The 19,592-nt window shown below is 39.3% G+C and overlaps 2 protein-coding genes across 2 annotated transcripts in view; both read left to right on the forward strand.

Moving 5' to 3' along the window:
• LOC119744946 overlaps positions 1–3,856 on the forward strand; it is a 33,690-nt gene extending 29,834 nt beyond the window's left edge. Inside the window, exons 7-8 of the mRNA XM_038221169.1 lie at positions 3,462–3,595; positions 3,783–3,856. Of these exons, the coding sequence (XP_038077097.1) occupies positions 3,462–3,595; positions 3,783–3,856 (208 nt within the window). The remainder of the gene's footprint in view (positions 1–3,461; positions 3,596–3,782) is intronic.
• A 9,101-nt stretch (positions 3,857–12,957) lies between these two features.
• The window catches only part of LOC119718840, a 60,211-nt gene continuing 53,576 nt past the window's right edge, over positions 12,958–19,592 (forward strand). Inside the window, exon 1 of the mRNA XM_038188258.1 lies at positions 12,958–14,331. Coding sequence (XP_038044186.1) covers positions 14,107–14,331 — 225 coding nt within the window. The 5' untranslated portion in view covers positions 12,958–14,106. The remainder of the gene's footprint in view (positions 14,332–19,592) is intronic.

Below are 19,592 nucleotides of genomic sequence, written 5' to 3' on the forward strand. Positions count from 1 at the left end.
TATAATTTGTGGACTGTTGGAGGCACTAGAGTCTACTTATTTTGGGGGAGTTTGCCAATGTTCGATTTTCTTTTTTTAGATAGGGAAGTTTCAAAGTTTAAGTGTTCCAAACTCTCCAAGAAAATGGCATCCACTGTTTTTCGGAGGCGTTTGTTTATGGTGTAAATCTAGGACACACACGTGCAACATCATTGGTGAATCGAGGTCAGAAACCGAATCGAGGACTCCTCAGTTGGAAAACATGTACAAAACCAATAAGAGTTGTTGCAAAAAAGTTAGAGTACAAAACAAACGTGCTAGGTTTTGTGTGTGTTGGGAGGGGGGGGGGGGGCTACATTACATTACAGTAGGAATGGTGGCATATTTATGGATTCTAACGATAGATGCACACATTTCAATATATTTTGACATTCTAAAGTTTGGAGTATACTGGTACACAGTACTTGGACCATGGTGCATGTGTTCTTAATCCTCCATGATAAAACAAATGTTATGTCTTTAAGTTTTTGAGGTGTGGTGCATTGTTTTCAGCAAGAGCTGTATGTTTACATTGTGACTATAACCCTTGCCAAAATTAAGTAGCCCACTAAGAAAGTACAGGCAAAAACAGGCAATGTAATTTTTTTCAGCATGCAAGTTCCCCAACCCCTCGTTTTTTGTTGATTTATAGCTTGACTAGTGTGCCACTTTCCTGGCTACACTTGCCGGGCTGTAGAAGAAAAAAGAACTTAAACAGACAGTTGCCTACAGTCTTTGATAAGAAAAAGAAGCTGAATTCATGGGTGAACACCCACTCAGTAAGCCTTGGGTTCTGGATTTTAATTGGTCTGGGGACATTGGAAAGGGAATTTCTTTTGTTTTTCTTTTTTTCTTTTTTGGCCTCAAGATCACTTATCCACACATTCCTTATCTGAGTAGATCAAGCAAAAGTAACAAGTTCCTGTTAGAAAAAAAATCCAAAGTACCCAAAAGAGTTTCGTGGGTGATCTGTGATGGACTTTACAGAGGATCGAGCCTTGAGCAGGAAAATCAGTATATTGTGTGAGAGTACGGTAATTAACTAAATGGTAAATTGTAGGTTCAAAATTTTCCCGGGGCCAAGTCCCCGGACCCGTTAGCAAGGTGTGCCGAGCCTCAACCCCCTCCTTCCTGAAAGCTAGATCTGCCCTTGGGGGGGGGGGGGGGGAGGCTTGAGAGAGGGGGAAGAAAGATGAAGTTAGCCCACCAAACGTCTTTTTCCTTTATTTCTTACCTCAACCATGGAGCTATAAAAAGGATGCCTCAACCTGTACGCACTACAAATTCACAGCCTGTCCTGGCATAGTTTCTCTCACACTAACACCTGCCAAGCCTTCTCCTCTTAACCCACCTGTCAGTCACAAGCCCTTCCAATCTATCATCTTCATCCCTAGATGATCCCCTCACTTGCAACAGTACCCCTTTACCCAGTCCTTGTGCCCCTCTTGCCACTCCTCGGTCATCCTCCGCTTCCACTAATCACAAGAACTCTCTCACAATCAATCACACCAATCCATACCTACTTCATCAAATGAAAACTGATCCGGTGTGAGACGAAATATTATTCCTCCAACCCGACTGTGCAGTGATGCTCCTGTAAATCATGTAAAACTTGATCCTCAGACTTGTGAACTTTCTTGACTTTGTACTTTTTAATCCTTGATGAATCAACTGATGGACGCGTTTGCCTCGCCAAGTTTCAAGTCTGTTTACTGTTCACCTTCATGTTATGTACACCTGCTTGTAATATTATACTTTTTTAGAATTCCTTGTTACATATATTAACTCTTTGCACTACTGCCTCAAAATGGCGCCCGCTAGAGATGACATGCAATATTTCATACATTGATAATAACGCATAGTTTTAATTTTTTCTAAATTAGGCATTTGATTCCACAATAGAATAAAGTTGCAACAAAGTTGGATAGTACGGTACATTACAATATGTACAGGGTATTTTGGTAAAAACAAATCGTACAACATGCAGTGTATACAGTCGTCTCTCGTTAATATTTATACTCGTTAATATTTATACTGTATAGCCAAACGTTTGTTATATCAGAATTTTGTATTAATAAAGATGAGCAGCAGTCCCGTGCATTGTGCACATACATTGTAAATGAACAGTTAGGATCAACGTTTTATATTCTCTATTTCCAGAATTTGTATTAACAGAGTTTGTATTTTTAACAAGGGTTGACTGTAATAACCATCACTATAGCTCCTAGACTTTCCAGACTTCTATTATAAGATTCAGATGCATTTATTGTTTTGTTTAACTGCGTTACTTTTGTGGTTACGTTTGAGTAGAGAGTCTATTCTCCGAGTCTTTTCAAGTACATGTCTAGGGGATAATTGTCTTGTATGGAGTCATTAGTGTTTAGTTGAACACTTTGCTGGTCACCCAAGTTGTCCATGTTTACCCAATATCTTCCACCACAGTTTCCTTTGTAAATACTTCAGAAAAGCCCAGAGAAAGACTAGCCGTGTTTATTTACCTCCTGGCCAAGGCCTTGGGCAGCCAGAAATAGTGTGCGTATTGTTTGTAGTGTCTGGCTCCAGTGATCAGGGAATGGAAGACCAAATAATAATGGCATGCCCTGCTCAGGAATGTGCCTGTGGAATGATCCTTGCCTGCAGAGCGCCCTCTGTGTGACTTGTATCAGGCAGTGGCAGGCAAAAATGCATGTCGTCTTAATCCCAAGGGTACATCAGGCGCGGTTCTAGAACCAATATTTTGGGGGGGCTAGCAGGGTGGATCCAGAATTTTTTCAGGGAGGCGTGCTGAAATGTAGACCGGTTATTTTCTCCAGACACTTAGGCCTCCGAAAATCAATAGGTGGGGAGCGCCAATAAAATCCTAAAATCATTCACACTATATTAACTACAAATGCACCCTTGTCACGACTATTTCTTTAGGGGGAGACCGTTCACATGTACATATGTACATTTTGTACATCACAATCCTTCTTTTTGCTACTACAATTTTTTTTTTTTTTACAGAATTTATTTTTGGGGGGCTAGACAAAAAATTGGGGGGGGGGGCTAAAGACCCCCCTAGCCCCCCTGTAGAACCGCGCCAGGGGTACATGTACATGTAGTTGCTTCTTTAAATTCATCATCGTCTATAAATTATACTTTGAAAAATTACTTACAGAGTTCCCTCAAGTGTTAATAAAGTGGCAGGTAAAAGTGACAGCGTTCACTTGACCATAGAATCAGTTTCCTTTGAAACAAAACTGAGACAATGCCCAATTGATATTGAGCTGATTGACTCATGCCCATATTAGGTACTATTTATATGTGGTGTTAAAGTGTATAGTGGATGAAATGGATCTTTTACATCTGTAGTTTTAATTTCTTGGCTTGAATTTGTCACGGTATGTATTTCTTAGAGTTCCAATTATGTCCTCCTTTTTGTAATTTCTCGTCTTTGTGCACAGACTGTTGGTCTTCTTACAGAACAACAACAAGGACTTTGTGCATCTTTGTCGGGAGAAGCGAGGAGCGTCCTGGCACACCCTGGACTCGCTGTTACTACTGCCGGTAAGTCACAGGTTTAAAGTTGCTGTGCAGTGTGTGCAACCAATAAAAATTCCAAAAAATGAGTTTTGGAGAACTTGCCACCCTTTCTTTCTTTAATTTCCCTTAAAACTCACAAGGACTGAAGGAGTGTCATGTTCTCCGAAGCCGAAACCCTTTTGTCAATTTAGTAGTGCTGTTTTGATTTTTATTAGTGCTGCCTATTTGTGACTTTTTTTAAGATGGCATGTCATCCCACTTGTCTCCCACGGTCCACCCCACTGAGGCCTGCAGCCTGGGCCTTCCAGCCTACTGAATGTCCACTGGATTCCCACTTTTCCTCTTGTCCTGACCCCTACCGATTGCTTGGATCCCTACCCAGTAGCCAAGGGGATCTGGGCCTCCCATAAATTCCCGGTGTCCCCATTAAAAACAGTAACATTGGCCATATTTATTGGACCAACAGGTCCTTCTTTGGGATACTGGTGGTCCCCCCCCCCCAACCCCTCCCTCCTTGGGCTATCCTGAGCAAAACTTGGCTATGCCTGGTTCTTTGAGGATTTTATGACAGTATTGTCGCTGCCATTCATTTCCTGCATAGAATCATCCATTCAGGAATAAAACAGAGACATCCGAGACAATTGAATTATTGTTAAACCCTCCAACTGTTTACATTCACATCTACAAATGGCACCTATTTTCCTAAGTGCCAAACCACCAGACATGGCAATAAAAGGGAAGGCCTCGAAATCAGCCAAGGCCCTGTTATCATGACATTGATCTCTGCTTTAAATGGCCATAAATCAGCAATTTTTACAGCTAGCCAGGCATTGTCGACTGACCAAGCGGAAAATTATCAGGGTCTTGACACTGCTTTGCTGCACATAAATCATCTGCAGCTCTCTAGCTCTGCTCCAACCCAAGATTAAACTGGGCATGAATTCATAGCGCTGCTTAACAGCTGATTTTGTGCTTACCGAGCCTCCATCTATTTCATAGAACGTAAGCAGTAAGCACATCAAAAGCAAGGAAAAAGTTGCTGAAATCAGTGACGTACATGTAACAACATATCTCAATCCACGCCATGAAATAGCATGATTTTCTGCTGTAGTAAGCACGATTTTTCTGCTAATCTGTTAAGCAGTGCTATGAAATTGGGTCCTGGTTTGTAAGGTTTATTACAGTATACAAATATTGAGTGGCTCAGCGTGGAATGGGAGGAATATTATCGCAAGGTAAAATCTGGACTTTTCCATTTCACGAGGCGAAGCCGAGTGAAATGGAAAAGTCCAGATTTTACCGAGCGATAATATTCCTCCCATTTCACAATTTAAAGCCACTCAATATTTGTTTTATATAACTGACATATAGATCCTTGTCATTTGATATATTTGAACTTTTTTTTTCAATACAAAAATGGAAGAAAATGTATTTCTCTCTTCCGAACCACCCCTTCACGAAAATGTTTGAACCCAACGCTGTAGCGCTGGCTCTTTGGAACAATACGCGCTACGCGCCAACGCTGAACGCGCACACCAGCATGCATTTGCACACAAATACCGTGTCATGATCCTAACTGTTGAATAGTATTTCCCATTCCCCATGGGCGGATAGTACTTTTTGAGCTGTGGCATGAATGTGAGCAATAACGAATGCCACGTGATGTGAGCTCCACCAATCAAATGACAAGGATCTGTATGTCGGTTATATAATAACTAACATTAAGAATAAAGCTTCCGTTGAAATTGTTGGGTGAAAATATCCTTTTAACATGTTTCCCATTTAAGGGAAAGTTTCCTCATGGGTACTCAGTTGTCTCCAGCCATTATTTTGTTCTCCGGCTGGCCAAACTGCGCTGTAAAAGTAACTAGTTTAGTCAGATTTTTCCTGAGAAGAAAAGGGCAGTACGAAGTTGTGAAACACTGCAGGAAACCTGTATACATCTGGCCACAACATGAAAGTCGCACTTGTACAAGCTGTAACGCACTGTGCATGCGTAATGTGTGCTTTCTTCAGCAATGTTTAGAACCGGTCGCAGTATGCCACATATGTGCGCAGTACAATGTATGTGCTGCGCGCTCCGACTACAGCTGGTTGCTTGAGAACCACTGATATGATCTCCATTATTTATAAGGCTAATGAGATGTTGAGCAAACCAACGTGCGATGCATACCATGCAAGTAGCCTGAACATGGCCGGTAAAATTGTTGAACAAAACATCGTCGGAAGATTAACACTGCTTTACCACACTAATATTCCCTTTTTAAAATTGGAGGATTAGGCCTAAGGCTTGAACGACTTTCCAAAATGCGTAAAGGACGTGTACATGAAGGAGGGATGAACACGGATGCATGTATGCCCAGTTCAATAACTAATACCACAGTCAAAAGTTCCGACATCTGAATTATCATCTAAGTCATGGTAAAGTGTCACTATAAATTAGTCAAGTGGGAAGACAGCTCAACAACTTGAAGCCTTTTTGCTTAGCGAGTCCTGGAAAGATCCTCAGCCCCAGGCCCAACGTGTGACTACCATATCGAGATAATGATCACCTTACCCCAGTTCAAGGCTCAGTAATTTGTTTGACCATGAAGATTTTGGCATTGGTCTTTGTCAGAAGTTTGCCGGTGGTTTTGAGGAAAATTAGGTTTCCATCTGTACAATTGGATGAGATTTTTACAGCTTAATCTGTGGTAGAACTAATAAAGTCTAGGTACAGTTAAGTGATTGGTTTTGCTTCAGTGGAATACTGCTCTGGGCACACTCTTTCCAGGTCTAAGTACTTGAATTAGGCTTACCGGTATACTTGCAGATAATCAGGGTTTTTTTGCCTTGCAAGCTTAATGAAAATGGTAATTTACAATTTTATTCAGCTGATCAAGGTTTTGCCCTTCACCTTGCTGCATACTGATTAAGTCCAACTTATGTTCTGCTTTAATTAGTTGGCAACTGCGTGGCACAGATTTCACATTATTTGTGGATGATATCGTGGTGGTTGTCAGTCAAATTTTGCTAATACATGTATTGTTATTAGTGGCAGTATAGTGAGGACTTCAAAACACTCACGATTGGCAGTGTACATGTATACTGAAATAACACGCATCAGCATTAAAAAAAAAAATCGTTCACGCAGGAATGCCCAATACAACAAGATTTCCTGCGAAGGACAAGTAATAATAGAATTTCTCACTGAAAAAAATAAATAAAAATATCTGAGTGACATCGAACTAAAATAGATCACAAGTGGTTTCGTAGTTTATGACTTTTGCCATGGGTCACATTTTCACTTTTGGCCGTTTTTCCTTGGAACAAATTGAAATCTCTGCAACGAGGTTATTTTTGGAACCGGTACCAGTAAAGAAGGTTGAAAGTTAGATTAAATATCAAAGTACGTTTGACTTCTTTATACACAAACTCAAAACCGCTGATAGTCTTGTTAAAAGCCATGACCTGTCCAAACGCCAGCCAATTACAAAAACACAATAACTTATTTAGAACTTTACAACCTTAAATTTAAAGAAGTACCAGTTAATTAGTTGCTATAGTAAGAGTGATCGCAAGCCATGTTTTCGTATCGTTGAATTTACTTTTCAAAGTTTGTTTAGTTAGTATTCATGATTTTACATGTGAAAGAAAATGGACCTACAAAAACCTACTTTTTAAGCAGAAAGTTTGAAGTTAAACAAAAGAAACAGTTTTGTGAAAGAAAATGGACCAACAAAAACCTACTTTTTAAGCAGAAAGTTTGAAGTTAAACAAAAGAAACTTTTTTTTTTTTTTGAAAAGATAAAAAAAAAAAACAGGAAGATATGATTACTGGAACAGGTGTTTGCGAACACTGCTCATTCATCAAAACCATCACTTAATAATGTAAACATGTCCAGTGTTTTCTTGACATACTTTCACTTCTATCTTTTAAGTTTCTATACCAATGTGTCATTGACTGATTAGCCAGCTTGATTTTTGTATTGTGTTACAAGGATGCGGTTGCAAAATCACACAGAGAATGTTTCCCACGCATTCCAGGTTTTGTTATGTTTTCATTTTTGTTGTTTCAGATTCTATATTCATTCTAATTAGACCGACAAATGTGACAAAGTAACACATTCCATCAACTGATCAAAATGGGGTCGTTGCACTCTATTGTGAAATGAACAATATAATATTTGAATACATTTTACATACGCAATGTATAAACTTCCCGAGTTTTCCATTTACAGTCTGTACAATTCGGATAAGAATGAATTCAAAATCAATCAATGTTAATCACTTTGTTGTATACTTTTTCAGTGCATTCAGGGCTATCCGTTTATGTGTATGTGATTCGATCAAGCTACATAAATGTGTCGTTGGCAGGAATTCTGATTTGGAGATTCAGGCCAAAGTAGGGCCACTTCATCACATCACTTCATCACATCTCTTGGTGTTCCGACTTCCATAATTTTTGAACTAAAGTTTTGACCAGGGTCAACACACGACTCATTTAGCTTGATGGCATCACATATGTACATGTACCGTAGTTATCCTTTTTGACACTGAAAGAATTACAGTGTATACTATGAACTGAGGCTATCCTTTAATTTCTTCATAGTAAAAAGATGGTAAATTCCCACAAACACAACGGTGTAAAATTGCAAACGTTTTGTAAAACTTATCCCAACCTGCCAATTTCCACTGCCTCCACTCTGTGATTTCCAACATTTCTCCAAGTTGTCCAATACATCTTCACTCTCCTTTACAATAGGTTGTAGATTATACAACTTTCGTCCAATTAGAATATTGTGAATCACAACTAACTTTAACAAGCCGTTATCAAATTTAAGACAACAATGAGATCTGTTTATCTCTCACAAAATAAAATTTACTCCTAAAATACCCATCAAAAAGGACATCAACCCAATTAAACAACTCCCCAAGAGTTCTTCATAAAATATACTCCATCACGGTAAACTCATCCTTCAAGACTTGCTCCTTTGGCCAGAGTCGCTGGTTAAGCTGTATTAGGTTCGTCACTCCTCTCTCTCTCTGGCTTAGTGACCCCTCGCTGATCAAGTGACACTGTCAAAACAGTCGGCCCTAGTGACTGATGAGTGCGGGTAATGAATCGCTGGAAATCAACCCGATATCATGCTGGGCCCATATTAAAGCCAGAGTCCATCATTTGCAGCTTTCCAAAAAGTAACTGGCGTAATTATTGTTGAATAACTAAACTCCCTGTGAAATTATTCTGCCTGGCAAGCTGACATTTTGAAGAAATCAACGAAAGAAGGCCTTTCCAACGGCGCGTCTAAGAAGCACCGTAGGAAATTTAAATTAGTAGTTTGTTTGTTTTTCCGCAAAGCGCGCGCAAGCATTGGCACGACGCACATGTGCGCGCGGTTGCTATAATTTGGCAGATCAGTGCGCGACATCGCGTATAGCTGCAATTGGCTCTGTGAGAACGTGTCTCGGACGCTGGATTCAGGCCCAACTCAAAACAAGATTCAGCAACTTTTGATTTGAAATCGAGATCCTAGAATGTTGTTTTTCTCGAAAAATGCAGCTGAAGCTCAGCTGAAACTTCATCAGATTGGTTGTTTGGCATCTTTCTTTACATATTGAGCACTTTTGTTGCTTCAAACGAACAAAATGCACAAATTACAAATTTAAATTAAACAAAAATCTTTCAGCCGTTTTCATAATTTCTAACAAATTCCAAAGTAATTTTTTGTTTATAAAAATCTCACTGGGTATCAGCCTGTACCACTATCTACTTGATAGAAATTAAACATCCTGCAAAATTTCACATTTGGCAACCTTTCCCGGAACAAACGGCTCAAACTACCCTTCATAAAGTTTGAACTTTTGACCTTAACCGTCTGAAATATAAAACAAAAAATAAAGAATTCACTAGCGAACGGGGAAATCAATAAGGATGCCAGACTAGAAACTCTAGCTCATTCTTGACTCCAGGGACCACTTGGTAATGTTTCCTTCAAAACAATGCTCCGGGGGACCGCCAGTGTGGGCCCGAAGTGCTTCAATTACAGACATGATTGGACAGATTCAGTTATTGTCTTTTCATATTGCCGATCGGGGACTCCTACACAGAATAAAAGGGAGTTGGTGGATGTACATGTATCAAGTCATTGTCTCGGAAAGACAGGAAACAAACTATTTGTATTGGTGCCAGAAGATTTTAGGGGATTTTAGGGGATTTTTTGGCAAGAATTATTGACGGAAACTGAATCTTGAGTTGATTTGTGGAAGTTTTCATGCTTGGTTGGGGGAATTTTTAGGCTTAAAATAGGTCCTACGTATCGGACAGACTTACATGTAAGGCAGCAAAGCAAAGTAAAGTATTGACAGTGATGTCATCAATTAAAAAACAAAAGGTTTTTAAACTAATGTATGTGACTCTATCAGAAAAAAATGGGGGATTTACGGTACTTTGATATTTGTTGTTGTTATTGTTGTTGTTGTTTTTTGAGGGGGTCAGAGGAAATTTTGGGAGCTACGTTCTACAAGAACGTGACCAAAAACTAGAGGTTTATACATCAAATTATTGATGTTAGCACTGTAAAACAGAAGATAAGTGATCTGGAATCAGGGACAGGGTCTAGTTCTAAGAATTAAAAGAAAGAATCCTTGATCTTACCCCTGAAGCAGCTGAAACTGGAGCTGGTCAGTATCTGGGCTTTGCCCTCAATGTTCCACATCTGCATCCTTGGTATAAGCCACTAATCAAAAGTAAAATATCTTGTTGATCTTGCCCTAAAAATTGTGCCCTTCGGTGAAAGCAAACATTGACCCTTTGGTCGCCACAGATGGGTCATTTATTAGGGACCACTTAGGCTGTGATTTACAAATACCCCCAAGATAACCTGCCAGCTCTGGCCTGTCCAGCCCTGGACCTTGCCCGAACTTGCCGGTCAAATCATGGTCAAATGACATTAACTGCTTGCCAGAAGGAACTTAAAATTCCTGGCTTTGTCGTAAATTAATCCCCACAAACGTGTAGCTGTCACTTAAGGCTAAGATTTTGGTATGTTCACTTGACATTGATTTTTGTTCCCCTTTTCCGAGATAATTCCGGGAGGTCTATGGCCCTCTTAAGGCCAAAGTGGACAAATGTATTTGTGGTACTAGTAAACACTTCCTTGCGTTAACTCAAGTGAAATGGCTTGAAACTTGAAATGGGGTATGACTGGTAAATTACAATTAATTTTCAAAAAATACGTAATTCAAATTGAGAATTCTGATTATTTACGTTGGCTTATTGTTTCCAGGGCTAGTTTGTTTCAAGCTGATGGACATGTATCAGGTCACCATATACATTGCAAAAAGAAAAATTATAAACTTGGTCTAATTCTGAACTTGAACTTACTTAGTCTTTGTAATTTTTTGATGTTGAGATTTTACCACACTGTGTAACTTCAAGTGGTGTAACAATAGAAACCCAACCCCAGAATTCATATTTCGGAAGTTGTCTAAAGAGCTTTATATTTTAGCTTTACGGTGTAAACTCCAACTTTCACGAGCGTCATCTGTCCGCATTAAATGTACACAAACATGAAATCTGTTTTGGTTTTCCCTGTACAAATCTGTATCCCGGTTTTCATTTTGAAAAGTCCCAAAAAATCGTTCATATTCATTGTCTGAGAAGTTACTAAATAATTTTTAAAGTTGGTTACGGCTACCCAGTCCCATAATCTGGAACCAGTTCCCGACATCAGCCTTCAGATTCCCTGGCACCCGGTTCCGATGCACACCGCTTGTTATTTCTCCCAACACAGACGTACCATCCATGAACGTAATATATTTGTTTAAATAAATTATTGGGTTTTGCCTTGTAACACAGATTATGTTGCACTAGTTTAAATGTGCATATAGGTAGTCAGGAACGTATACTCTTTTTTCTCAACACTGTACTTGCCCTACTTTGTATTGCTTATTGTCTCCAAAACAAGTGGTTTCCCATTCAGATAACTATTCCTTCCTCCGTGGTTTAAAGGGAAGATGCAACATTTGCAAACATCAAAAAATACATCTACCAAATTATTAGGAAATATCTTGCTGGACTGTTAGTGAATGACAGTCTAAAGCATCCTGTAAAATCATGGCACCTGGTGTACTGTCATTTTCAAGAAAAGTGGTATTCTGTATCAATTTCCAACGCTGGTCGGCCGACCAGCGTTGGAAAAACCTGGCTTTTTTTCAAATTCTTGCCCCAATTGACCATATTTAGTTCCAAGTCTGCACTTGTTTGCAATCGATTACGTACCTGTGATTGGGTACAAGCCAGCCAGACTGGTTCCCTGACCTTACAATTCCCCAACGTCTAAATATTGCTCAGTTTCATCTTAAATGGAGTCAGGGAACCAGACTACAGGAAAATGATTGTTTTATTGGTTTTTATTGCATCTACGAACCCAAAACCTCAAAAACGTCAGTGTAACAATATTTGCTATAAAATACTACCCCCCCCCCCCAAATCCATCCATTTCTGAAAATTACAACAAAAGCAAATGATGTATATTCCCTTTAAGTAGCTTGGCATGCTTGGCCCAAGATGTAAGTCAGTGTGCTGAACAAGGAAATAGATGAAAAATCTACTCTCACATTAGACAAAATCATTTCCTTCCACTTAACAAAATTGCCAATTAAAAAAAAAATTGTAAACTGGTGTTTCACTTTCCAGGTGCCACTGTTCTTCACAGTTTATTTCTCAGGATGTCACACTGCTGCATGTGCTAGACATGACCTTGAGACCAGACATTAATGACCAATTAGGCCAACGCATTAAGGATGTTATCATCATACAAAGTGTGTAATACAGGATGCTGCACTTCCTTCTTTGCTGTCTGTCAGTGTCACTTGAATAAAAAAAATCTTGGCAGTGTTTTTGGATTTGTCAAAGTAATGAAAGTGAAAGGGAACATCTGGTATTTCCCAATTTTATCTCACATTCAGGGAAATTATTTTCACAAAATAATACATTTTTGTTTTTATTTCATTTTAATATGTATACCGTTTATTATTCAGGGGATTATTTGCTGAATTTTCCACTTGATAATAATGTCCTTAGACCATTTACCTTCCTACAAATTATCCCTTTCAAATTACTACATTCCTCCACTTCAATTCCATTCTTTTTTTTTCTGTGTACAAAAAATTGGAATCCCTTCAGGCATTCTAAATTCCACATGTTATAACCACCAAAAACCCGCTTCCCTGATTCAGCACCTCCGGCATTGGGTGATCCCCCAAATACTAATGGTACAACCTTAGTAGGAGGAGCTACTGCTATCAGTACCAGCATGTCAAGCAGTGATATGTGTACATGTATTGACGTCTGGACTGATACATTCCAAGTTGAAGGGGGTACTACTTACTACTAGCAGGCTGACGCAAATGGTCAATCACAATCAGTGAAATTTGGAGTAAGAAAGCAGGTCATTTGAATCATGTTTGAAGTTAGAGCTTGTCTGGTCTTACAGAGGGGTGTACGTGTACGTACACACTGACTGCTGTTGTGATCAAATTGTGGTTTATGTTGTGGAGTACAGTCATTGTCAACAAAACATTAGCTACAAGTGAAAGAGAAGATGACCATCAGAACCACACAGCCTTTCCTTATTACCACCGGTGGACCATAGATCAAGAGAGTATCTGCACAGGGTCTAGGACTAGACCATCCAGGAAGGATTCTGGCATCACTGTTTATGTCCTCACATGTCCTTGTCACCCACACAGGCAGCAGAGCTGGTGGCAAGGTTTCATTATAAAAACTCATTTCTGGCTGAGTTGTCATCATTACTTCTGTTGTCAGCGGAGGAGGGACATTGTGGAACAGTTCTTGACAACTGGATATGTACAGAAGGACATTTTTTTTTGGTTATGCTTGTACTTGTACATTCGTTCAACTTCATTACATCTGCAGGTGGCAACTCTGTATGAAACTGTGCACACACCAAGCCAAGCAAAAGTCCCATCAAGTTTCAAGATTCCTTCATTTTGAAAGTTCAACTGTGGCGCCCGGTGTCTTCTAAGTTCTACAGTATTCAAGTTTAAGATATTGAGTGGCTGTATAGCGTTCAGAGTGTGCAGTCACTTTTCATTTCGGAGTGCCACAGTTCAAGAGCCCTTCTTCTGTTTTAGACAATGACAGTGATGAAGCAGTGGAGAGCAGCTTGATCATCTCAAGTAAAGAAGTTCTCCAACATTTGAGGAGATTACAGCTTAAGTCCACAGATAAAATTCTGTGGAACGAGGCTATTGAGCTGTTTTTGATGTACTGGTTTGATTAGATTGGAACTCTTGCATTGGATGACTAAAAGCTGCTCAGGAGCCAGTTTTGCACTACATGCGGTTCGATTCTGCCTTGTACTGAGATAAGAGGATTAGGACCAGCCTCATTGATGTTGGCCAGATTTCTTCCTCCAAGCTTCATGATGGAAAAAGTAATAACTCATTAACTTGCACTGAAAGACCAGTTTCCAGTTCTTTCCGGCAGTGTCGCCATCAATTCCTTATCGAATTAAAAAAAGAAAATTGTCAGTGTTATTTATTGGCGAATTTCCAACGATGGCCAAAGACAGCATCCTGGTCACGTCCAAGAAGTCGCGGAAGCGCTCCAAGTCTCTGGACCGGCGCTGGCCACGGCGCAACAAGACGGCCACGGTGCGATTTGCCGACGTGAGCTGCATCGAGATCTCCCAGCCATCCCAACCCAGACGGATGCACTCGTTCTCTGACTGGGAAAGTTGCATGGGTATAAAGGAGTCAGATGGCCCACTTATTAGCCCACCGGTGAGTACAGAATTAATAGGGATGCAGGTGTTAAACACCCCCCCCCCACGGCCCCCGAAAAAACCTCAACAACTGTTTTTCTTACCATGATATAGACTTCAACATCCTGTACAAAAGAATGGACTTCTTGAAGGAATTTTAGTTTGAAGCAATGGAAGGGCTATTGACCAATATTTTCTCCTCTGAAAAATTCTGAGACATTTTAGAATTATTTGTAATTTCCCACAATTTGATGAAATTAAGTATCGGAAGGTCATGAAGGTTGTACCATGGAATTTACATGTAGATAAGAATTTGTAGCCTTGCACACTACTTTATGATTGAACCAACAATTAAAACTGAAGTATGTTAAAAGGTAGGATATTCATCATAACTTTGCCTCCCCACAAATATGATATGAACTAGTCAAAGTCAACGCCAGTGAATACAGTCCTGCAGCCTTGACTTTATTGAGGCTAATGACCCCTCCACTGTGGCCCTGCAATTTGTGATGGGGTAAAGGCCTGCAGTGCCATATGCAGTGGATATGATGTATGGTATTGAGTTTTTGTAGAGTTCACCAAGTTCAGTGGGCACCGCTTTTTTCCAGGCGTGTCAAAGTTTTAGTAGTTTCTCTTTCTTGAATCTGTTTGGTACATCAAAGTGGGAAGTATCGGTGCTCCCCAGAGTCTACAAGACCCCAACTATTTTTGTAAGTCATGGTCCGTGCATGACGCATTCTCTGGGATTTTTCCTGACAAGTGTTTCATATTTCTTGGAAATTGAGGATTCACTGTAGAACTTAGAAGGGAGAAAATGCTGTTAGCATGAATGGTGAAATGATTGTTGGTGGTCCTCCTTGCACATGATACATTAGCTCTGTCTTAATTATAATTGACAGGTTTCAGCACTGTACATGTAATCAGGTTGGAGGAGAGGGAGGAAGTTGGGTGTCGTTTTTTCCATGAAAACCCACATCCTGGTTGGTTCTGGATCCACTTGGATGCACTGATAACAGTGATAACGCCTTCAGGGTTTTATCCTTAGCAGAGACAGGTGTTGTTAATTAATTATATAAGGCTTCCTAAGGCCCAGGGGCCATTGGAGCTACATGTATGGAGAGCTCTACAAGAATTGTGCGAAGGACAGCAAAGTTTGCTTAGAAAAAAAAACACAGATAAACAGGTTACCGCCATAAGGTCATGTAATGTGTACGCTACCAGTGACTGGTTCCCCGCTGAGTTTTGCGTAGCATATACTTGTATAGCAAAATTGCTTGAGTTAATAGCATTTCTATGAAAATGGGCCCTGTTCATTTGTAGTATGAGTATCGTCTTTTGGAGAAACAGGTCAGTGAACTTAAGCAATGATCAAAACATGATTTGGTCGGAAGCTGTGTTATGTTTTCCGTTTTGGATATGGATACATATCATAAGTGTCATCAGCAACTAGAATAGCATCTTTTAATGACTATTTTCAGAGAACTTTGGTTCACTGAAAATGATGTCAAAATGTCAGACCTAAGTAGTTCACTGAACGACGCACGTGTACACCATGTATACACCAATAACCCGTAGAAAACAGCACTGCCTTGATAATTTATTACCTTTATCTCTAGAAATAAACTTGTCAGTTATTCAATCTCGCAGCCTCCCAATGACAGTAAACCAATTGTGCTGGTACCGGTGGTCATAACAGATACTTGTAGTACTTAATTCCTCAGAAATGATAAGTAACTTGATTAGAAATTATTGTTCCATGTGTGAAATTATCGTTCCATGTGTGAAACCAGGATCTGTTTGTTAAATTTTTTAAACTGATTGATTGCCAAAAATTCAACCCCAGGAAAATGTTATCTTTTTTCTTGCTGGACTTGAAGAGTCAGCTTACTGTCCTCTGATTGACTGAGTCGCTGACTGTCGACTCCCCAAGGCAAGCCTAGTCTTGTTTTTAGGAAATGTTTCCATCGCCATTATTTGATGTCTCCTATCAATGTTTGAAGTACTTTTTACTGATAAAGAATGCTGGCTTGTAACCCTCAATGAAGGAAACCTGAAAATGTAATCATGTTTTTTGTCAATGTTACATGTAGTGTTTTATAAAAAAGTAAAAAAAGTATATAAATAATTTACAGAAATAATTGCATCAGTTAAAGCCCCAGTCTCAACTTTGGGAATTTCCCTATTTTGCCATTATTTTGGTAATAAAGTTGACATGTGAAAAAATCATACCAAAATGTAATCCCCTTAGAAATTAAAAACTAACAGTCCCCTGACGAAACGTTAGTGAGAAATTGAATTCCATATTTACATAGACACCTCTAGTTTAACTTGAATTTAATAACAGTCACAAGCCATTGCACGGTCTTCACCACCATCATGATTCAATCATCGGAAATAATATCGATGTGCCTGTATCTACATGCATTGTACTGTACACAAGCATTTATATTTACGACCCAACCAATTTCATTTTTTCCTGGTACTTTGACTTCAAATTGTTAAAGGGAAAATACAACATTTGCAAACATCAAAAAATGAAATGATCAAATTACCACGAAATACCTTACTGAATTGTTAGGGACTGACAGTCTAAAGCATCCTTTAAAATCGTGGCTCCTGGTGGGCTGACATTTTCAAGAAAACTATATTTTTCCAACGCTGGTCGGCCGACCAGCGTTGGAGAAAACTGGCTTTTTTTCAAAAACTGTTCTTAATTTTTCATATTTAGTTATTCTGACTTTTCTTTGCAATTGATCACACACCTGTGAAGGGGTACGTACAAGCCTGCTAGACTGATTCTCTGACCTTACAATTCCCCAGAGTGTATTAATTGCTTCGTTTCATCTGAAGTGGGGTCAGGGAACCAGACTACAAAAACATGATAGGTTTTCTTGGTTTTTCCAGCATCTACAAGCCCAAAACACGAAACGAGTCAGTTTAACAATATTTTATAACATACTAATCCTCCAAATCCATTTATTTCTGAAAATTGCAGCAAAAGCAAATGTTGTATATTCCCTTTAAAAAAAACCTACATTTGCAGCACGCGTGCAATTCCTCAAGTAGAACTAAAACCGACAGTCCAGCACCCTAATGAACATAAGAAAATTTGATTGCGTTGGGTGACTGTCGCAACCGCACAGAGGCCACGGGGTCGCGGCAACCCACGGGGACCCATGCGGTGTGGGGCGGGGTAAAGAATCAGGGTGTCTTGCAGGGAAAGAACCTTGTAAAAACAGATTTTCTTGTCGGGGTCCCGTCTCAGTCCATTAGGACCCAAATCGTGTTTGTCATCTCCTCGGTAAATATAGTATTACCCTTTTTCTTTGGCATCAAACTGTGATACGACTTGTTCTTGAGTTCAAGTGTGTTTTTATAGATATGATGTCAGGTGTAAAAAAAAAGTTTGTCTTGCGTCATTGAGAAATGGCAAAAAGTATTAATAAGAACATGTAGCGGGACATTGTGTATACTTCTCCATATATTGAGTGTAGGTCAACATAAATCAGGGATGAATGTTCTGCAATTACATGATTCTTTTTCACCTTGTAAATAACATTTCTGGACATGCCATATTCCATACTTTTCTTACATCTCACTGAAATCTTTGTATAGATTTTCATGGTTTTTTTTATGGGAGGGTTTGGTGATTGGCCAATACATGTATATAAATTTTCGGTTATAAAAATCGGTTACTCACGTTACGAAAATGTAACGTGAGTAACCAATTTCGTGCGTCTTGTTTATCATACATAACACATTTTTCTGGATGTCATCTTTGGTGCTTAGGTACCGGTAGGTCTAGGTCTACTCTATCTACCATGGGGATAACAGTTATTAAACCTTTTCAGTAAGGTAATTACAGCCCAAGGAAACTCAAAAGTACATCAAAAATGTAACGTGAGTAACCGTCGAATTGCCCATATTCAGTATATCTTGTGTTCATACGTGACATTTTCAGTTGAATTTGTAGTCTACGATGATTGGTGATTATAGATTTTGGTCATGCTTACATGTATATTACCAATTGATTGATAATCGTAGAATTTTATTTTGGATTAAATGTCCACCAGGGCAGTTCACTGAGTTCAGCCAACGTTCAGCTTTTGCCTCAGAAGTTTATCTAACATGCTAGCCTTTCATCTCTGTAAGGAATGCACATTCATTTATACTGCATTCAATCCAATATAAACATTTTTGGTGATCACCGCAGGATTTTATGTGTCATAGCCGACTGATTTGTGTGGGTTACCGGGAAATCATTGACGGTGAACAGCTGGGAGTGGTTAATGTTTCCCTCGGAAGGATTGCTGTGGTTCCTCAAGTCATTACAAGACTCTCCTTGTTCCATCTAGAGAAAAACAGACCATAAAAATATCTGATTCAGCTTCCAAATATCTCCTGTTGCTCATCCGATGAAAGGTTTCCCTAGTTGGAGAAGACTTTGACTCCTGTTTTGTAAATGCTGTGGGCAGATGCTAATCCTTCATGTTGATGGTTTCGAAAGAGTCCTTTCGGTTCAACTTCAGTTCATAGTTATTTTAAATGACTCAAGTCAAAGGAAATACTATTGTGCTTAGTTTGAATGACATACTGCAGCAGCTGCTGGAGGAAATGAAAAGAGATCGTTGAGCAAGTGATGTTGGTAATAATGTTGCGAAAGAATTCAAAGCTAGGGAAAGTTTGCAAACTGTCTGACTCTCTTGCAAATGTGAATCCATGATACGATTTCAGGTTTGTTCATTAATAAGGCTTTTTCATTTATAATAATTGTGAGTATGTGTGTGTGAACTTGTGAAGCAAATGTGATACCATGAAACTTTATCGGTGGAATTTGCTGGAATTGAAATTTTCTACTTTGTTGAGTTGGCTTCCAAGTTTCAAGTTGATTCAAAAAGTCAAGTTGAATTTTCAGTTTAATTTTTAAGATGAAAATTCCCTTTTTTTCTTTCAAATTAAATCAAAGTTCAAATTGACTTTTCAAGTCCAAATTGACTTTCCAAAAGTCTCAAGGTGATGTTGAGTGTTAATTTGCCTTCTTATTAAAATCCATCTTGAAACTCAAAACTAAAGAAAAAGTTGCTCATAATCAGACCGAGGAGGTTGCATCTATGATCAAACTGATGTTTCTGTGGGTCGACCAGTGAACATACCGGGTACTGTCTACATTTCAAGGACCACCCAAACTAGTCTAGCTCCTTCCTGCCAGCACTGCATATGGCAATTAACAATTCCATCCCAGTCCAGTGTGCTTAATGTAGTGTGAAGGATGTCACAGTT

This window comes from Patiria miniata, unplaced genomic scaffold, assembly GCF_015706575.1.
Source record: "Patiria miniata isolate m_02_andy unplaced genomic scaffold, ASM1570657v1 HiC_scaffold_7, whole genome shotgun sequence".
NCBI lineage: Eukaryota > Metazoa > Echinodermata > Asteroidea > Valvatida > Asterinidae > Patiria > Patiria miniata.